This window comes from Balaenoptera physalus (genome assembly GCF_965194825.1).
Source record: "Balaenoptera physalus genome assembly, chromosome: 9".
NCBI lineage: Eukaryota > Metazoa > Chordata > Mammalia > Artiodactyla > Balaenopteridae > Balaenoptera > Balaenoptera physalus.
Genome location: NC_138888.1, coordinates 2,826,228 through 2,843,926, shown reverse-complemented (window position 1 = coordinate 2,843,926; position 17,699 = coordinate 2,826,228). Strand labels below are relative to the sequence as shown.

The window sequence follows — 17,699 nt, the reverse complement described above, 5'->3', positions numbered from 1 at the left end:
AGACCCAGCATTTTTATCCTGATTGTTGTCAGCAAAGGCTGGCAGCTTTTATCCACAAATCTTTTTCTGGGATTTTTTTGGGAGAAAGGTCAGGAAGAAGAGACACAGAGCAGTGAGGTGTGATGACCGGTCCCTGAGCACAAAACCCAGGTCCGTGGGGGACAGCAGAGCCTGTGGGGGGGGGGGGCGGTTTGAGCACATTGTTCAGACGCATCCAGCAAGGAATTTCTTCTCCGTGGGGTCCGTTTCTTGGGATTGCTGTTGTGGGACTGGCTTCTAGTTCAAGCGAGCCCAGGTTAATCGAGTCCCTTATTTTGAGAACAGTATTGTTTTATAATCTTGCTTACGCAGCAAAACCGAGGGAGGCATTCTCAGCAAGCATGTTCAGCCGCAAGGCCTCCTCTCTCCGTGCCGATGCTCAAATGATGCTGACGGACCACACGCAGGGACGAACGGTGGATCTGTCCTCGCCTGCAGCAGGAGGCCACCCACGGGTCAGCACCCAACGGGGCTGGCAAACCAGACTCTCCAGGGCTGCTGTTTTAAATTATTTATTTTTATTTTATGGCTGTGTTGGGTGTTCGTTTCTGTGCGAGGGCTTTCTCTAGTTGTGGCAAGCGGGGGCCACTCTTCATCGCGGTGCGCGGGCCTCTCACAATATCGCGGCCTCTCTTGTTGCGGAGCACAGGCTCCAGACGCGCAGGCTCAGTAGTTGTGGCTCACGGGCCTAGTCGCTCCGCGGCATGTGGGATCTTCCCAGACCAGGGCTCGAACCCGTGTCCCCTGCACTGGCAGGCAGATTCTCAACCACTGCGCCACCAGGGAAGCCCAGGGGGCTGCTGGTTTGACAAGCTGTGTATTTCCATAGTCCGTGAAGCAAGTCTGGCCCCAAAAAAGGATGGCAGACCGCGTGATTCTCCTCAGCAGGTGAAGCGTGCAGGTGGGTATTGGTACATCCTTATTCCTGGTGGCTGAGGGCGGGGGCAGGATTGGTCCAGACTTCACTGCCATCCACACACTCTCCCCTCTCCCTTTTGGTCTCTGCGTTTCCCCATCTTCCTCTTCCCCATCTCTCTCCAGCACAGGCTCCCCTCCTGGACACTGAATGGCGTGGGGCTTCGAGAGGGGGCCTGAGCTCACAGGCTGGCCGAACACCCTCCGGAGGCGGGCGTTTCTGCTGACGTGTCGAGAGGATCGATACACTTGACAGGAGAGGAGTAGAGCACGGAACCCCTTGTAAAATTCAACAGATACCCTCTCCTGTTCAATTACTTTAAACAAATGACACAGAGAAAGGACTCCAAGTTTTCCTGCCGGAAAAAATTAAAATCTCCATGCCAATCAGTTTTCCTTCTAAAAATAAGCTCTATTCACGTCAGGCATCTGTCAATTCCATTGCTTTTTCTGGTTGACAAATTACATACACAGTAGGAAAATGAGCCCAGAAAACGCGATGTAATTGTCAACGGTCTGCTGTGAATACAAATTGGGGCTCCTTCTGGAGAGAGCCAGCCCAGCTTCAGCCTTGAGTGTATCAGCCACCCTTCACTAGAATTAAGAACTGCATGACATAGACTCTTGTACAATTTCAAGGATCTCGCTTTATTTTTACCTGATTCTATTGTTACTTTAGTAACACAAAAATCTGCTCCTGAAAGGACACGCAGCTGTGCTTCCCTCCAGGAAAACGTGGCCATGGCCGGTGACATCCATCCAGCCCTGAGTGAGCCTCTCAGACAAAGAAGGGGGAAAACGTGCAAGTGGAGCTCTGAATGAAAAGGAGCGTGTGTCTGTATGTTGGAAGATAAAACAGGCCAACAGGAAAGGCTACAGCGACACAAAAGCTCCCTTAGTTTCTGATTCTTCAGTGACATTCCCCTTTTTGCTGTGGCTTCTGGTTCTGTGATCAGTAAAATCCCTACATGGCTGGATTGTGAATTCCCTGAGAACAGGTTTCTTTTTGCCTGGAACCTAGCACTGCGCCTGCCTCGGAAAAAGCGTTAATGAAAAACTTGTAAAAACGAATGAAAGGAGCTGGTTACTGAACAGGGAGTCCCTGCAGAATGAAATGCGTTCTACAGGCAAGAAGTGTTCTAGGGAGCAGTTGTACTGCCCACTCGGACAATAAAAAAGCCAAAGAAAAGGATGAGGTGATTTCGAATTTGAAGAAAAGCTCCTGATTGATATTTCTCTCTCTCTCTCCCTTTTCTTTTTCTTTTTTTGGCTGCACCACTCAGCTTGTGGGATCTTAGTTCCTCGAGCAGGCACTGAACCCAGGTCCCGGCAGTGAAAGCACGGAGTCCTAAGTGCTGGACCACCAGGGAACTCTCGATATTTTTCTCTCTTAAATAACATTGGTCCTTGACACCACCAAGCACCATAACCGGGGTGTGGAGACAGGAAATGAGCTGCGAAGCATGTCAGGGGTTACAAAAGCCCTAAAGAAGGTACTGAAGGCAAGGAGGATGGGGAGGACCACATCGTGGTCAGAGAGATCAGCCCCCAGGCTGGCGAGGAAACTTCTGGGCTCAGGGAAGAGTGTATCGCTCTTGTGGGAGGGAGCTGGGGACAGACGAGGGGCCTGAGGAGCTCCAGGAACGGGGCTCTGGGGCCCTGCTGGCCACTGCAAGGATCTGGGCTCCATCTGAGCGAGACGGACACCACTGGAGAGGGGGCTTTGTGCAAGTGGCAGTGTCCAGAATACGCACCCGACCGTGTCAAGCCACAAAGACCTAAAACCGAAATAAAAATGAAACCTTGTGCAATTTTTGTAAAGTGAGCACAGAACCTTTCATGAAATAAGAATATTAATTATCTTTTCCTTCCAAATACACCTCTCCCCTTTGAATCCTACTCTATCACAGTTACTTTCTGCAGTTCATCGTTGATTCCATTTCAGTCTTATTTTAAATGACAGGTGCATTAATGCCTTGGCATCTATGCAGCATCATGTCATGCTTATTTCAAAGTCCTATACACTTTCACCTCCTACCACTAGCCTCTGGGGCTGGCTATGAAGACAAAGGTGGACTTGAGTTTCACATCAGACTCCTGAGCTATTTTGTCCATGGAAATAGCTCCGAGATCTTAGAAAGCAGCGCACATCTGTTCACTGGGATGTGTCTGAGTGAACGTCACGGTTTTTCTCATTCAGCCATCCTAGCCCAAGGCAGGTGCACTGGGAAGACACCCTCAGCAGGTAGAGGAGGGCGTCAGCATCCTGCCCTCTGAGGCCAGATTCTCCCAGTGGAGGATCCCGGGCAGCCTGGTGGTGTTCTGCCACAGCAGAAGGGAGGGACCAAGCCTAGGGACCCAGACTCTGAGTGAACCCACACTTACTGAGTCGCCATTCCATGTAGGCACTGCCCTAAAGGTTTTGTTAAGTGGTAGCTAGAATTGGTCTCACTAATTTAGGACCTGCGCATAAATATGCAGCTGAGAGCAAATGCAAAACCAGCAATCTTGTTGCCTGGGAATATACTGGGGTAGGTTGGTTTAAGTATATCGGTTAAGTTGAACTTAAATGCAGTTAATATGATGACAGAATAATTATTGTGCAAAAGTAGGTACTTATAAGACAGACACAGACTTAAAGCAAAACACAATGATATTTCCAAGAATGTGAGACCCGCTGTATCCCATACTCTTGAGTTCGGAGGCTGACCGTTCAGGGCTGGCACTGCCGTCCCCTCAGAAGGACCGCACTTGGATTCCTGCCCCTGCACGGAGGGTGGGAGCCGCTGTGCTCTTGGTCCATTACCTTCCTGCTGCCAAAACAGTGAGCAGAGGCTCAACAGAGAGGGAAAACCCTACCTCATCTCCGGATACCAGCCGCTGGAACTTATCTACATAAGATGCCCCTTTAACTCTATGCTTTCGGCAGGGGTTCCCAACCTCGGCACCCAGACATTTTGGCTGGGTGAGTCTCTGGGGTGTGTGGGCGGGCGTCCTATGCAGGAGGCAGGGCAGCACCCTGGCCTCTGCACACCACGTACCAGCAGCGACTCCCGCCCCAGGTGTGACAATCAGAAGGTATCCAGACACTGCCAGCGTCCCCGGGGCGGGGGGCAAAATCACCCCGATGCAACGGCCTCGGGCAAAATCACCCCGATGCGACGGCCTCGGGCAAAATCACCCCGATGCGACGGCCTCGGGCAAAATCACCCCGATGCGACGGCCTCGGGCAAAATCACCCCGATGCGACGGCCTCGGGCAAAGCCCGTGTATTCGGGCCACAGTCCTACAGTCCACTGGGGACTTGCTCTCTTCCTGCTGCTCTGTACGCAGCGGGGTAAGTTCCCAAACCCTCCCCGTAGCTGGAGGGAGGCCCCGACGGGATTGTCTCTCAAAATCAAACAGACACCGTTTTCCACCCAAGAATTTGCAGAGCTGGGTTTGCAAACTGTGGTGGCCCAGAGAGGTGATGATAAACTCTAGTGGCTGAATCTCAACGGGGCTTTTGCGGAGCTGAGATCCACTCTCAGCCAACTCACTGAACGGCACCCTTGGTTCCGTGTTATATTCGAGAACACACTGAGCCGTGCAGTTTCTTAGTTCCTCCATCAGTAAGTGGGGTACTTGCTGCCCATCAAGATACAGAGTAGAAAAAAGCCCAAACACATATTCAGTTACGTTCTACCCGGAAAACGCTGGAAAGGGAACAGAATAATGACCCTAAGTGGGCTACAGCAGTTTGGGTAGCAAACGGGCTCATTCTGAACACTCTTTGCCATGGCACTCCTGCCAGCTCTTTCATCTTTGAAGGAAATCTGCCCTCGGATGGATGAACCGACCCGCAGCGAGCGGCTTAAAACGTTCCCCGAAACAGCCCTGGGTCCTGGGGCACTCATCTCACTGGAAAGTCGCTGCCTCTTCCTGTGCTTGGGTAATTCAAGCATCTTCCAGACAATGATTTATGACCCACCAGAGTCTCGGAGAGGATGAGGGAAATCCCTGTAGCGTCCACCTGCCCAGTTTACCCAGGGAACTTCAAGGCTTGTAAAACAGAAACAGGACGCCTGGCTCTTTCTTTCTCCATCAGTTGCAGCCACAGCTCCTGGCTTTGTTGCCAGAGAGGCCGGGGCTGAAATTCCCCAGAAATTCCCATCGGGGGGTCTGATCTCTGGGGATCGAGTTATAAGCCACTTGTTGACAAAGCGGATTCAGATGGTGTCTTTTTGTGAGAGGGATTTATTTTCAGACACCTCCCAGTATCAGGCTGTTTTCTAGAAGGGCATCAGGGTCAGCAAGCTTGCCAAACACTAGACGGGTTTCTTTGCACTCAATGGAAGCCGCAATTGTTTCTAGGACTGCTGCTGGTCACCTGATAAACTGTCTAAAGAAATTCTGCGAGAAAACGACACATGCAGAAAGAATTTTAAGACGCCTATGCACGCTTATGAAGTATGTGAAATACATTTACAATAAAAATGAAATTCTCTCGTCTGAGGCAGGACTAGGGTCTCCTCTCCACCACTGGCTCGTCTGGATACGGGAACGGCATCATCCGAGCTCCCCTACAAACTCTCCCAAGGGTGGGGAAAAATACAATTCCTCAACGATCCAAAGCCCGAAATACATCAGACCCACATGCCAGTGGCTCCCCTGCAATCTCAAGCCCCCTCTCCCAGGAATTTAAAATCGTGCGATGTTTCCTTCCGTCACCCGCTCCTCAGCGTGTTCGAGACACTGGGCAGGCTGATGACCATGGACCCAAAGGACCCACACACTGAGCCTTCCTCCAATGTAAACATTCTTTTTTGTTTGAGGAATTCAAGATAAACTTGCCAAAGAGCCACAAATTCCCAACCCAAACTAAACCAACGGGCCTGCGTGTTTTGGGGCTGGTGACCTTTTTGACGGGGCAGAGCATTTCCTCAGGGCCAGAAGCATTGGGCAGACATCCCAGCGGGCACGCGGGTGTATCTGCTTTCGCAGAGCGGCCATGGAGCTGTGGGTGAGGTGGAACGAGGCCATCGCCTCATCGCCACAGTTTTGAACAAGTTTCTCAGAGCTCAGGAAGATCACAACGGATGGAATGACTCCTCTTACACGGCTGCCTGCTGGCCAGGTTCCAGCTGTCCCCAAAAGTTCTTTGACGAGCAGGGTAGTGTCATGTGCTCCAGATGAGTTTGGGATAAGCCAGGATGGTCTGGCCACCATGACACCACCGGCCGGACCTGGGTCCTCAAGCACCTCCAGGTCAGCTGAGTGGGTGAGTGGCGGACAGACCAGCTCTCGCTCCCTTGGAGGGAGAATGTACAATTTATGCCTTTTACAAAAATTAGATTATGACTTTAGCAGAACGCTTCAGCTTTCATCCACATTTTACGCACCAGGAAACGCAAGAAACTGGTATCTTGGATTTCCAGATCAAATATTTAATTTAGCAACGATTACAGAAGCCAAAGGCAGGATGGAGAGAGTGCCAAACTGGGCTGTAGTTGTTATTCTTTTCTTATGTATTTATTTATTTATTTAGGCTGCACTGGGTCTTAGTTGCGGCATGCGGGATCTTTTAGTTTTGGCATGCAGGCTTCTACGTTGCAGCATGCATGTGGGATCTAGTTCCGCGACCACGGATCAAACCCCGGCCCCCTGCATTGGGAGCGCAGAGTCTTACCCACTGGACCACCAGAGAAGTTCCCTGTTACTACTGTTTTCTGTTCTTGATGACTCAGGGTAAAACTACCAGCTCTCTCCTTAAGGTTTTGCAAATATTACAAAATATTTGCTTCTATTTATTTCTTTGATTTAAGTTTTGGTGACTGTAGCTTCCTTTCCCTTCTCCTTTCCTCCTTCTCTCCCTCCCTCCTTCTTCCCCTCCTTCCCCAAATGCTCTGCCTGGCCCCCAACTCTATATTTTCCAAACTGCTGAGTGCCCAGAGCTTTTGTTCCAGCGCGTTTTATGTAGAAAGTTACTAAAGGTGGTCAGTACCTACACGTCGGCTGGAGCAGAACATATTCATGATTTGCAAAATAGTTTTTTAATGGGTGACCTAATATCAAAGCCAATGGAACGGCCCCGCAGCAGAGCTTAGAAGAGGCCGCGGGAGAGTGTCTGTGAGGCTGGGCGTGCCCGCCGGGGCCTGGGGTCTGGGCAGCTGCAGACGCGGCCGCCGCGTGCCCCGCTCTTACCTTCACGGCGTACTCGGCGTCTGTGGCCATGTGCACACAGCGCTTGCATACGGAGTAGGCGCCCACCCCGATGTCCTCCTTGACCTCGTAGCCATCGGTGAAGCGGGTGTTGTTCCCGTGTAACTGCTGCAGAGAGAGCGGGCGGGCAGAGAGCGCGATCAGAGGCCTCTCGTGCAAGGGCACCGAATGCGGTGCAAAGGAGGCTTCAGCCCTTGCACGTGGGGACACGGAGGCCAGGAGGTGGTGGCGTCCTCGGACCACAGTCACGGAGCTAGCTGGCAGTGGTTCCAGATCTCAACCCAGCTTCCCCATCTGTCGGGTCAGGACCCTGTTCTCAGACGCCCAGCACCCTGTGTTGGCTGACCTGCCTGCTTCCCCCAAAGGTCCGAGAGAGGTGAGAGGTCAGACGTCCCTGAGACTGGGTGCAGCTCTGACGCTGGTGCCCGGATGCCGACGTCTGATTGGGAATCTGACCCCCCGACGCCCCCTCGCCATCCTCACCCGACTTGATCCCTTCTGAGATTCTCTACCCCTGCTCATATTTATACGGTGTAAAACTGCTTATAAAAATAGCACCTTCACTGACCCCCCGAAGACTACATTTCGTGATGGGAACTGGTGCCCACAAACCCAGCCACTCTCTTGCGGTGCTGGATCGCCTCTGCACAGCAGAGACCCCCAAGCGTGACCCCTTCCGGGGCTCCTGCCACAGACACACCACGATGACATCCTTCTCAGGACTCTTTCTGTCTTGAGGACGAACGTGAAGCATGGCTCAGATCACCGTCTCAATGACCCCGGGGAGGCGGGGGGAGGGGTTCGTTTAGGAAGTGAACCCCAACTCGGCGGAGATGGCTCACGGGTCCCCTCAGTGCGGCCACCTCCTCGCCCTGACCTGCTGGGGGCGAGCGGAGTCGGGCCCTACGGGATCCCCTGCACGACGGGGGGCCGATTACCTGCACGACGGGGTGAACTGTGGCTTTGTGCAGATCTTGCTGCGAGGGCTCCTGGGCCAGGCTGGAGGCCACAAAACTGAATCCTCTAAACAGGTGATGAGCGTTGGCGCTGGGGGGGACGCCAGGTGAGTCTGCAGGTACAACCAGAGAGTCAACAGCCGCGACGTGGTGAGGTAACCCTGTGGGTGTGTGATGTGTGCGTGTGTGTGTGGTGTGTGTCAGGTGTGTGTGGTGTGTGTGTGTGCGTGCGTGTGCATCTCTGTGATGTGTGCGTGTGTGAGGTGTGCATGTGTGTGGTGTGTCAGGTGTGTGTGTGCATGTGTGTGTCAGGTTGTGCACGTGTGTGTTCGGTGTGTGTCAGGTGTGAGGTGTGTGTGGTGTGTGTGCATGTGTGTGCACACATGTGCATCTCTGTGGTGTGTGTGTGTGGGTCAGGTGTGAGGTGTGCATATGTGCATGTGTGTGTGTCAGGTGTGTGTGAGGTGTGCATGTGTGTTAGGTGTGTGCATGTGTGCGTGGTGTCAGGTGTGTGTGCATGTGTGTCAGGTTGTGCACATGTGTGTTCGGTGTGTGCACATATGTGTTTGGTGTGTGTGTCAGGTGTGAGGTGTATGTGTCAGGTTGTGCATGTGTTCGGTGTGTCTCAGGTGTGTGCGCACGTGTTTGGTGTGTGCCAAGTGTGTGTGCATGTGTGTGCGCACATGTGCATCTGTGTGATGTGTGCATGTGTGTGACCGGTGTGTGTATGTGTCAGGTGTGAGGTGTGTGTATGTGTGTATCAGATTGTGCACGTGTGTGTGTTTGGTGTGTCAGGTGCGTGCACACGTGTGTTTGGTGTGTGTCAGGTGTGAGGTGTGTGTGTGTGGTGAGTGTGTGTGTTGGAGAACGAGGTGAAACGGAGATTAGACAGGCTGAACCATATGAAACCACACTTTATTCTGGGTGGTGCCAGTGGTTTGATACACGGCAAAAATACCCAGAACAAAAACGTGAGGGTAATTACTGATCATCACTTACTAGATATTCATTCTCAGCAGCAACCCTCTGCCCTGCGCACTCCAGACCGAGCCCAGAGCCACCAGCAACCTCGGGGTGAGCTGTCACTCCTGGGCCAGGGCAGAGGAGGCCACCCTCTGAGTTTCTCAGGTCAGCAGGAACCGGGCACAGGGACGCAGGCCCGGGCATTGGTGCCTCTTCTGTCCCCCCTGCCCCAGGCCTGAGGAGCTCGAGGGCAGCACGCAGGGTACTCTGCTCCCAGGGACCCTCAGGGAGCCCTTCAACCGTGACCCCTATAAGCTCTGTCGATTTGTTTGAAGGCTTGACTGCTGTCGAGATGGGTCCCAGTTCAAGTTTATCATTAAGAAAAACAAAAGGATAAAAGATTGGTGGAGAGAAAATATTTGCATCATATACAACAGACAAGGGACCAAACTCTCTATATGCAAAGAGCTCCCAGAGATCAATGAGAAAAAAGGAACAAGCCCAGATGAAAAATGGGGGCAGGACTCAGATACCGACTGCTCTCCTACCTGAGAAGGTGCTCAGTCCCTCTAATGGGGGCACGTACACATTTAACCGGAGTAACACTTTGCCTAACAAATTAGCAAAATGTAAAGTAACCAGCTGCATGTAGGTTTGGCTGGGGCTGGACACTGCGGTGGTAGGTGGGAGCCTAAGCTGGCATAATCTTTGCAAGGCAGAAGTGGAGTTATCTACCAAAGTATAAAATACACCTGTCTTTTGAAGAGCAACTCGACTTCTATGAATTTATCTGACAGAATTACTTTCAAAAGTGCTTAGAAATAAATGTAGAAAATGTTTGTCCTGGTGTAGATATATACTGATACAATGGCATATTACTCAGCCTTTAAAAAGAATAAAATAATGCCATTTGCAGCTACATGGTGGACCTAGAGATTATCATACTAAGCGAAGTCAGAAAGAGAAAGACAAATACCATGTGATATCACCTATATGTGGAATCTAAAATATGACACAAATGAACCTATCTACACAACAGAAACAGACTCACAGACATAGAGAACAGACTTACAGTTGCCAAGGGGAAGTAATTCTAGGGAACAGAATTACTGGGAGTCTGGGGTTAGCAGATGCAAACTATAATACGTAGAATGGATAAACAACAAGGTCCTACTGTAGAGCACAGGGAACTCTATTCAATATCCTGTGATAGACCATAATGGAAAAGAACGTGAAAAAGAATATATATATATGTATAGCTGAGTAACTTTGCTGTACAGCAGAAATTAACACAACATTGTAAATCAACTATACGTCAATAAAATTTAAAAACAAACAAAATGTGATCTTTAAAAACTTTTAAAAAAGAGAAAAAAAGAAAATGTTTGTCTTAGCAATATTTGTAATAGCAAAACAAACAAACAAACAAACAAAAACTGGAGACAACCTGAATATTCACCACTGAGGAAACCATGCGCAAGACCAACAATGTTCATGGGTGCAGGTCACACTAGTAAGACTACGATACCCGGGATGAGACACGGCTGTGTGAACTGACACAATAGTCTGTCAAGTCAAAAAAGAGAAAACAAGCTGTAGAACGTACACACTGCAGGAAAAAAATTTTTTTTTAATTTTTTAAAAACTTTTTTTTTTAACATCTTTATTGGAGTATAATTGCTTTACAATGGTGTGTTAGTTTCTGCTGTATAACAAAGTGAAATCAGCTATATATGTACTGAAACACATTACAATAAACTCATAAGCAATATATAACAATATGATAACATGAATTCTATCACTTAGGCATTATATATATATATAAATCTATAATACTACATAAAGTATATAATGTGGATTTAAATTTTTCTTACAACGTACATATGTAAGATTTAAATCCATATTATATAGAAAACTCTGGAGAGTGGGACTGGAAAGGCCATAGGAGTGGGTGTTTGCTTTTCTACTTTTTACCTTTTTACTTGGTCTTGATACCTCACTTTGATGTGGAAACAATACACTAAAGCTTTCATGGTAGAGCAGGTGGGGGGGGGCTTGGAGGGGTGAGCTGATGCAGAGAATGTGGGTTTTATTCCTGAGCATTTTATTTTGAGGGAAAGGCGATTGGGGCGCTCCTTCCACACCCGGGAGCTACACCACGAGCTGCGTGACATGGGATCTCTCCCTGCAGATGAGCGGCCGACCCGGTGGCCCACACGGCTCTTCCAGGGAGACCTTGCCGGGTGACAGGGGGCTTCATGTGCCTGGCCCACCGCACCTTCAGTATCTTGGACCACGAGGGAGAGGACTCGGGTCTCAGCCCCGTACCTATAACCTCGCAAAGCGCTCCAGAGTCACCCCGGAGTTAATGAGATCAGAGCTGACTGGGTTTGGAAATAAGATGCTAGGCTAGAGAAGCTTAATTAAAAAGCACAAGGCTCGGCTGAGTCGTTTTTAAAATTTGGAAATTATGCACCGCAAGACAGCAGAGGCAGCAAGCGTGCTCTGAAGATGCTGGGCTTTGCTCCCGGGCTGGCTTTGCGCTTTGCCTTTCTTTGCCCTGCAGAGGACTCTGGCTTTGAGGTCTGCCTGCTCTTAAAAATCCCCCGGGCCACCGTGTCCTGCCCTAGGTCTGCACCAAGCACAGGGACACAGCATCCATTCAGCCACCGTCAAGCCCCGAGGCACAGGTTTTAGATGGAAGAACTGGAGCCCGTCCCAGGAACTAGCGTGAGCTGTGCACAGGTTGAGGGCCGAGTGGACGGAGGCTCAGTTACAGCACCTGGGACTGTGCACGTGGTGGGGAGGTACCGTCCAGTGAACTTGAACTGATACACCTTCCCTAGTGAATGGAAAGTCTGCAGATCAAATAAGCAAGGGCCTTCAACCACCAAGGAGGCGTGAAACCCAGGGCCATGCCTTCTGTGCCCGGGCTGCCTCTCTCTGCTCAGACCAAGAGATCAGCTGAGGTTCACACATACTTCACGAGAGGCTGTCACAGCCAACGCTGGGTCCGTGTAGCTAGATGGTGACCACATGGTAGGTGGTATCAACAGCATTTAACACGCTTTATAACTGGCTAGGGAACGCCGATTTTTAGCTCAGTACTAAAAGAAGAGCAAAGATGTGAGTTGGATGAAAGGAAATTTAAAGCTGAGTACAGTCAACCTTCGTTGATCCTAGGAGTGATTTCTGACTTGTGCAATACGTTTCTGGGTTTTTAAATCTTAGAGTGGCATCTCCCATCGGTCAGCAGGCTCTGATGGGCAGCTGGTGTGGCTTCAGGGAATATCCACCAGCTTTAGCATCGGTTTAAGTTAAAAAAGAAAGACTTTAAGGCCACTACAAAAAATTCCGACAGTGCAGCATCCGAGTCTAATGCAGGATGAGGTTTATCCGCTGTTTCAGAATCACATCACCTCTGCCGCCCTTTAAGAGCCGGGCGCTCAGCTCACGTGCTTAGAAAATTCTACTCTCTTATAAATATACAAATATAGAGAGAATGATTTTTCTGTGTCTCGGCCCTTCAAGTACTACCTCCTCAAAGGCAAACTGTGTCCCGCAATAAGTTGACTTTAAGTACAATTGATTGGAGAAATCCAAATAGTAAGGAGTAAAAAAGCCATTTCTGGACGTCATTAAAATGCATTGTGTCTAATTATGTTTTCCTTCAGCTAATAATAATATAAATTTGAATTATCTGTGCACAAAAGGTTTATGAGGTGTTAAAAAAAGCCTGCTAATCACACAGGCCGACTAGGTCGGAGTTTAAATTCTTCACGGATAACACAAAAAGCATGTAAAGGTGAATAATTTTGAGTTGACTGTATGAGCATTTTCTTGCCAGGCAGCACAAACATGGTCTTTATTTCAGTATTTTAAGCCCAGAGTTCCGAATGACGGAAACCCTCGGTGAAACAGTGCGCATTTCATTAAGGACCGGGAGGTCGTGTGGGTGGTGGTCATGACAGGCAGTGTCCTTTGTCAGGGTTAATCGTTTCTGTGTTCCTTTACATTCAGGTAAACCACAGGAGGAGAAAGAAAGAAAGCGACCTGCTCAGGTGAGCTGCGGGCACACGCGGGATGGAATCCCCAATCCTGCCCCGTCTTTCCAAACTCTGAAGCTAAAAAGTAATCTGATTCTGTGAATTGGGTCAATTTTGTCAACAGGAAGGACTGACCCTAACACCCAAGAACTTTCTGAGGCTGTTGAGAACTGGAGAAACATTGGACCGTCTCTACTAGAGAGGACAGACCTAGATCTCCTCCACCTCCTCGGGAGCCACGGTACATCTCGCAGCAGCGATTACCCCAGACTGTGACAGCAGGCATCACTCTAGCTCTGTCCCTGAGGACAGTCTTAGTTTTATCTTGGGGCGGCAGGAGGACCCGAAAGAAATGAGTGAGCGTCTGCGTCCCGACTCCCTCATTGATAGCCCCCAGAATTTGCTTCTTTCTCGGTCCTGGAGCCCCTGCTGCGTGGGTCAGGAGCTGCCCTGGGACCACCAGCGGCCCCAGGGATGCCCCCAACCGTCTGTGTTTGCACAGAGCTCACACCCTTAATGTGTCCCCTGCCCCTGCCAGCATGCAGGACACGGGCTCTCACCAACAGCTTAAACCAGAGGGAGCCCAGTGGATTCTGCGTTGCAACTTTATCTACTTGATATTTTGTATCTGACCATCTATTTGTTTCATGATCCTTTTTTAATCACAGAAAATTTTAGATGCAATAACAGTGAGAAAAGCATGGGAACCCCCCCATGGGCACATCACACAGCCCCAAGAGCTACCAACTGGCTGAACTTTTCCCACCCATATCTCCAGAAGGGGCTTGTTAATTTGTTTTTTAGACAAAATCACCATACCTTCACTGGGATGAACCGAACTGTGCCCCACAAAGTTCACAAGTTGAAGCCCAATGTGGCTGTATTTGGAGAAGGAGTCTTGCGGAGAGTAGTTAAGGTTAAATGAGGTGATGAGGGTGGGACTCTGTTTCAGCAAGACTGACGTCTTTATAAGTAAAGGAAGGGACACCAGGGACTTCTCTCTCCTTCTCCTCGAGCACAAAGAAAGGCCATGTGAAGACACAGAGAGAAGGAGGCCGTCTGCAAGCCCAGAAGAGAGCTCGCACGGGAAACCACGATAAATTTCTCTAGTTGAAGCCGTCCAGTCTGTGGTATTTTGTTATGGCCGCCTGGGTAGACTAGGACAATTACCATAGCTGAAAAAGGTTAATATTAATTTATTCATATCACAAAATGACAAATTTTAAAGGGAGCTGACCAGTTCTGAGTGAATTTGGTAGACCTTAGGAGTAATTTAAGACGTATCATAGAGGCTAAATACCCAAGTCCATCTGCTGTGCCGAGATACAGTAGCTGACGCAACTTTTCAAACAGGCGTTTGTTTTTTTGCATGAATAAGAGCAGTAATCCACACGATAACAGACTTAACCGACAGGCTCCCTCTTCCCGTAAAACCTGCCTAACTAAACGAGAGATTTTCATCGTCTTGAGGTGCTTTTCTCGAGCTTGCCCGGGTGCGTCCCTCTGACAGGTGGTCACTGGATTGGCAACTTAGGCCAAGAGGCGGCATGAGGCGGGCGGGGGATACAGAACACCTGGGAAGTCTCCCAGCTGGGTGTTACCAGGGGGCCAACTGATGAGTGGCTCCATCACGCGAGCCTTTGCCACGAGCAAAGGAACCGGAACATCAAACAGAACTGAGGACTGTAGCCCACGGAAGCGCCCTTGAACACGGCGCTCTCTGGCTCCTGGATGCCTGTCCCTACCCGGCCAGGCTGGAGGACCCGCACAGGCCCGCCCCCTCTCCCGGCCTGCACACACCTGTGGGTGTCCTCGCCGTGAACTCGGGGTCGAAGTGGAAGGTGTCCTCCGGCCTGCCCACCGCCGGCTTGAAGGGCGGCTTGATCTCCTTCCTGTACAGCTTCTGCGTGGACAGCAAGACAGGGCGCTGAGGGCCAGCAGGGGGAAGGCGGGCGGGAAACCCACCTGTGCCACCTGCCCGTCAGGTGCCAGCACGCGGCGGCCCCTCCCAGAGCTCTGACACGTTTAGTAACACACACAAACTATGATATCTATTGTATACGACACAGAATATAGTTACATAGTTTATAAAGAGACATAAAAGCCATTGTTCGCGGGAAAAGGGTTTGGGGACATCTAAGTGTTCTTGATTTTAGGGCAATGGTTTTCAACCTTTTTTGGGCAGTAGAATCTTCTTCTTCAAGTAAAATCGGACAGGACAGCTACGCCCTGCCCCACCCCCAGGTAACAGCAGGAAGAGCCCTGCTCCTTGGCGAGTCGCCCCCGCCCCGGCGACCTCGGAGCCAGCACCTGGGACCCTGCTCTGGGGACCCCATCCAGGTCCTTCTTCACCCACACCCCAATGTCTGTGCACCTCCCTGGGGCACCTACTCCGGCTGCCACCAGATTTGGGTGTCCAGACCCCTCTGCTCCAGTCGAGGGGCTGCGTCGGGCTTTTGGGTTTATTTACACATTTTTGCGCACTTTAACGGCCCGACGGAGCACCAGCCAGAGAACTGGCCACATGTGGCGCTGCCTTTGGTGGGATGCAGAGGCCACGGCCTCACGCACATCGTTCCAAGCCTCTCAGGCCCAGCAAGGACTCCTGCCGCTGGAAGGGGTCCCGACCCAGGGCTGATCAGGGCTGTTTCCCGGCTGGAAACACCAGGCTCAGGCACTTCTCGGAGCACCTGTTTCACCAGGTCTGGACTCAGGAAACACCCCCACCCCCACCCCGGTCGGGGGAGTCTGGAAATGGACGCAGTGACTTGTGGAGATCCGCTCTCAATCTTTCAACAACACAGTAAAGTAGATTGTGTCCCCCGAGTTTCCAGACAAGGAAACAGGCTAAGATTAGGTAAGACCCCCTCCAGGGTCAAGGGCGACAAAGGGGCAAACGGGAGGAGGGCCTGGGTCTCCAGACTCTTCCCGTCCCAGGGGAGACCCCGCCCAGAGCACACCCTTCCAGAAGGCGCCGTCAAACAGCTGCACTGACCGGTGGCCGCTGGGCTCCCTCCTGGGGCTCAGAGCAGCCGCGGCTGCAGGTGCACATGTGGAGCTGGGGGGGCAGTGCACTTGGGAGCCATCAGAGGAGAAAAAAACGAGTTAATTCAGCCGAGCATTATTCGGTCACTTCCCGCCCTGGGTGAACAGATTTCATTAGGAATTGAGTTACTCTATAAGCCCTTTCCAGATAGAAAGAGGATGCCTTCCACGCAGACACACCCGTAGGGTGGGAATGCACTTCCCTGATGCATGCACTTGTCAGGGGAAATCTAATAAGCAGGGGCGAGCTCGGCCCCCCGATTAAAATGCTGCCCAGCCTGGCCTGCGGGGCTCGACCCTCCCCTCCCACCAGCGATATTTGAGCTGGGTTGTTAAATATTTGTCCTGACCCAGTAAAAATCACATCCTCTCCCTCTGCCTTCACAGGTCCTCCTGCTACTTCCCAGAGAAGGGGGAGGGAGAGAGGAACCTCCACCGCAGCAGGACTCCTACTTCTCTGATGAGGGGGAATTTGTTTACCGGAGAGATTTCCATTCTAAAAACACACGTGTGGCTGCCAGAGGTGGGGTGGGGCTTGGGGGAGTTTGGGGAGGGGGGTTGGAGCGGCTGAAATGGACCCAATGAAATGAAGAGGATGGAAAGGTGCAAATTTTCGGTTATAAAATAAATAAGTCCTGGGATGTACAGGACAGCCTGGTGCCTGAAGTTCGCAAGACCGCGCTGCGTATCTGAAAGCTGCTAAGAGAGGAGATCCTGGAAGTTCTCATCACAGGGAAAAAACTCTTATAACTGTGTGGTGACAGATTTTAACTAGACTTATTGCGGTGATCACTTCACAATGCAAAGATCAAATCATTATGTTGTACACCTGAACCTAACATAATGGTGTTTTTTTTTTAATTTTTATTTTTATTTATTTTTTTACTTTTTTTCTTTTTCAAACAGTTTATTTGTTGTTTAGCTTACAAATGACCAAGTTTTTTTGGGGGGGGTTGTTTTTTGTTTTTTACAGCCCATGCTGTCTCTTTTTTTAAAATTTAATTAAATTAATTTATTTATACAGCAGGTTCTTATTAGTTATCTGTTTTATACCTATTAGTGTATATATGTCAATCCCAATCTCCCAATTCATCCCACCCCTCCCTTTCCCCCCTTGGTGTCCATATGTTTGTTCCCTACATCTGCGTCTCTATTTCTGCCTTGCAAACCGTGAACCTAACATAATGTTATATGTCAATTGTATCTCAATACACACACACACAGAACTGGTTGTCATTTCATGCAAATGAGAGACATTTTGCATCTGAAGGCTGAAGCTCATACATTTCAGTTCCTCTCCTCACCCCACCTCCCAGGCCGATTCTTCTACTTGCCTCCGTTGACTGCAGCTCACTGGTCCTGGCTGGGAGGCTGACCCCTTGGGAGAAGACGCAGCCCCTGACTTCCGAGTCCTCAGCCATAAGGAGAAGAGTTCATCGGAATCAGACTGTCCCCTGGCCGTGAGCTGCTGTGGACTTGGTTTGGGTGGAGAGCATTGCACCCTTTTAACTGAAGTATCTAGTGATGACACGGG

General features: G+C 50.3%; 1 protein-coding gene across 4 annotated transcripts in view; it reads right to left on the bottom strand.

Annotated features, from left to right (window-relative positions):
* The window catches only part of RPS6KA2 (ribosomal protein S6 kinase A2), a 372,586-nt gene that overhangs the window by 17,503 nt on the left and 337,384 nt on the right, over positions 1 to 17,699 (bottom strand). For all 4 annotated transcript variants that reach the window (XM_082475550.1, XM_082475551.1, XM_082475552.1 and 1 more), the window contains 3 exons: positions 14,921 to 15,023; positions 8,094 to 8,224; positions 7,138 to 7,263 (listed from right to left, as the gene is read on the bottom strand). In XM_082475550.1, the coding sequence (XP_082331676.1) occupies positions 7,138 to 7,263; positions 8,094 to 8,224; positions 14,921 to 15,023 (360 nt within the window). The remainder of the gene's footprint in view (positions 1 to 7,137; positions 7,264 to 8,093; positions 8,225 to 14,920; positions 15,024 to 17,699) is intronic.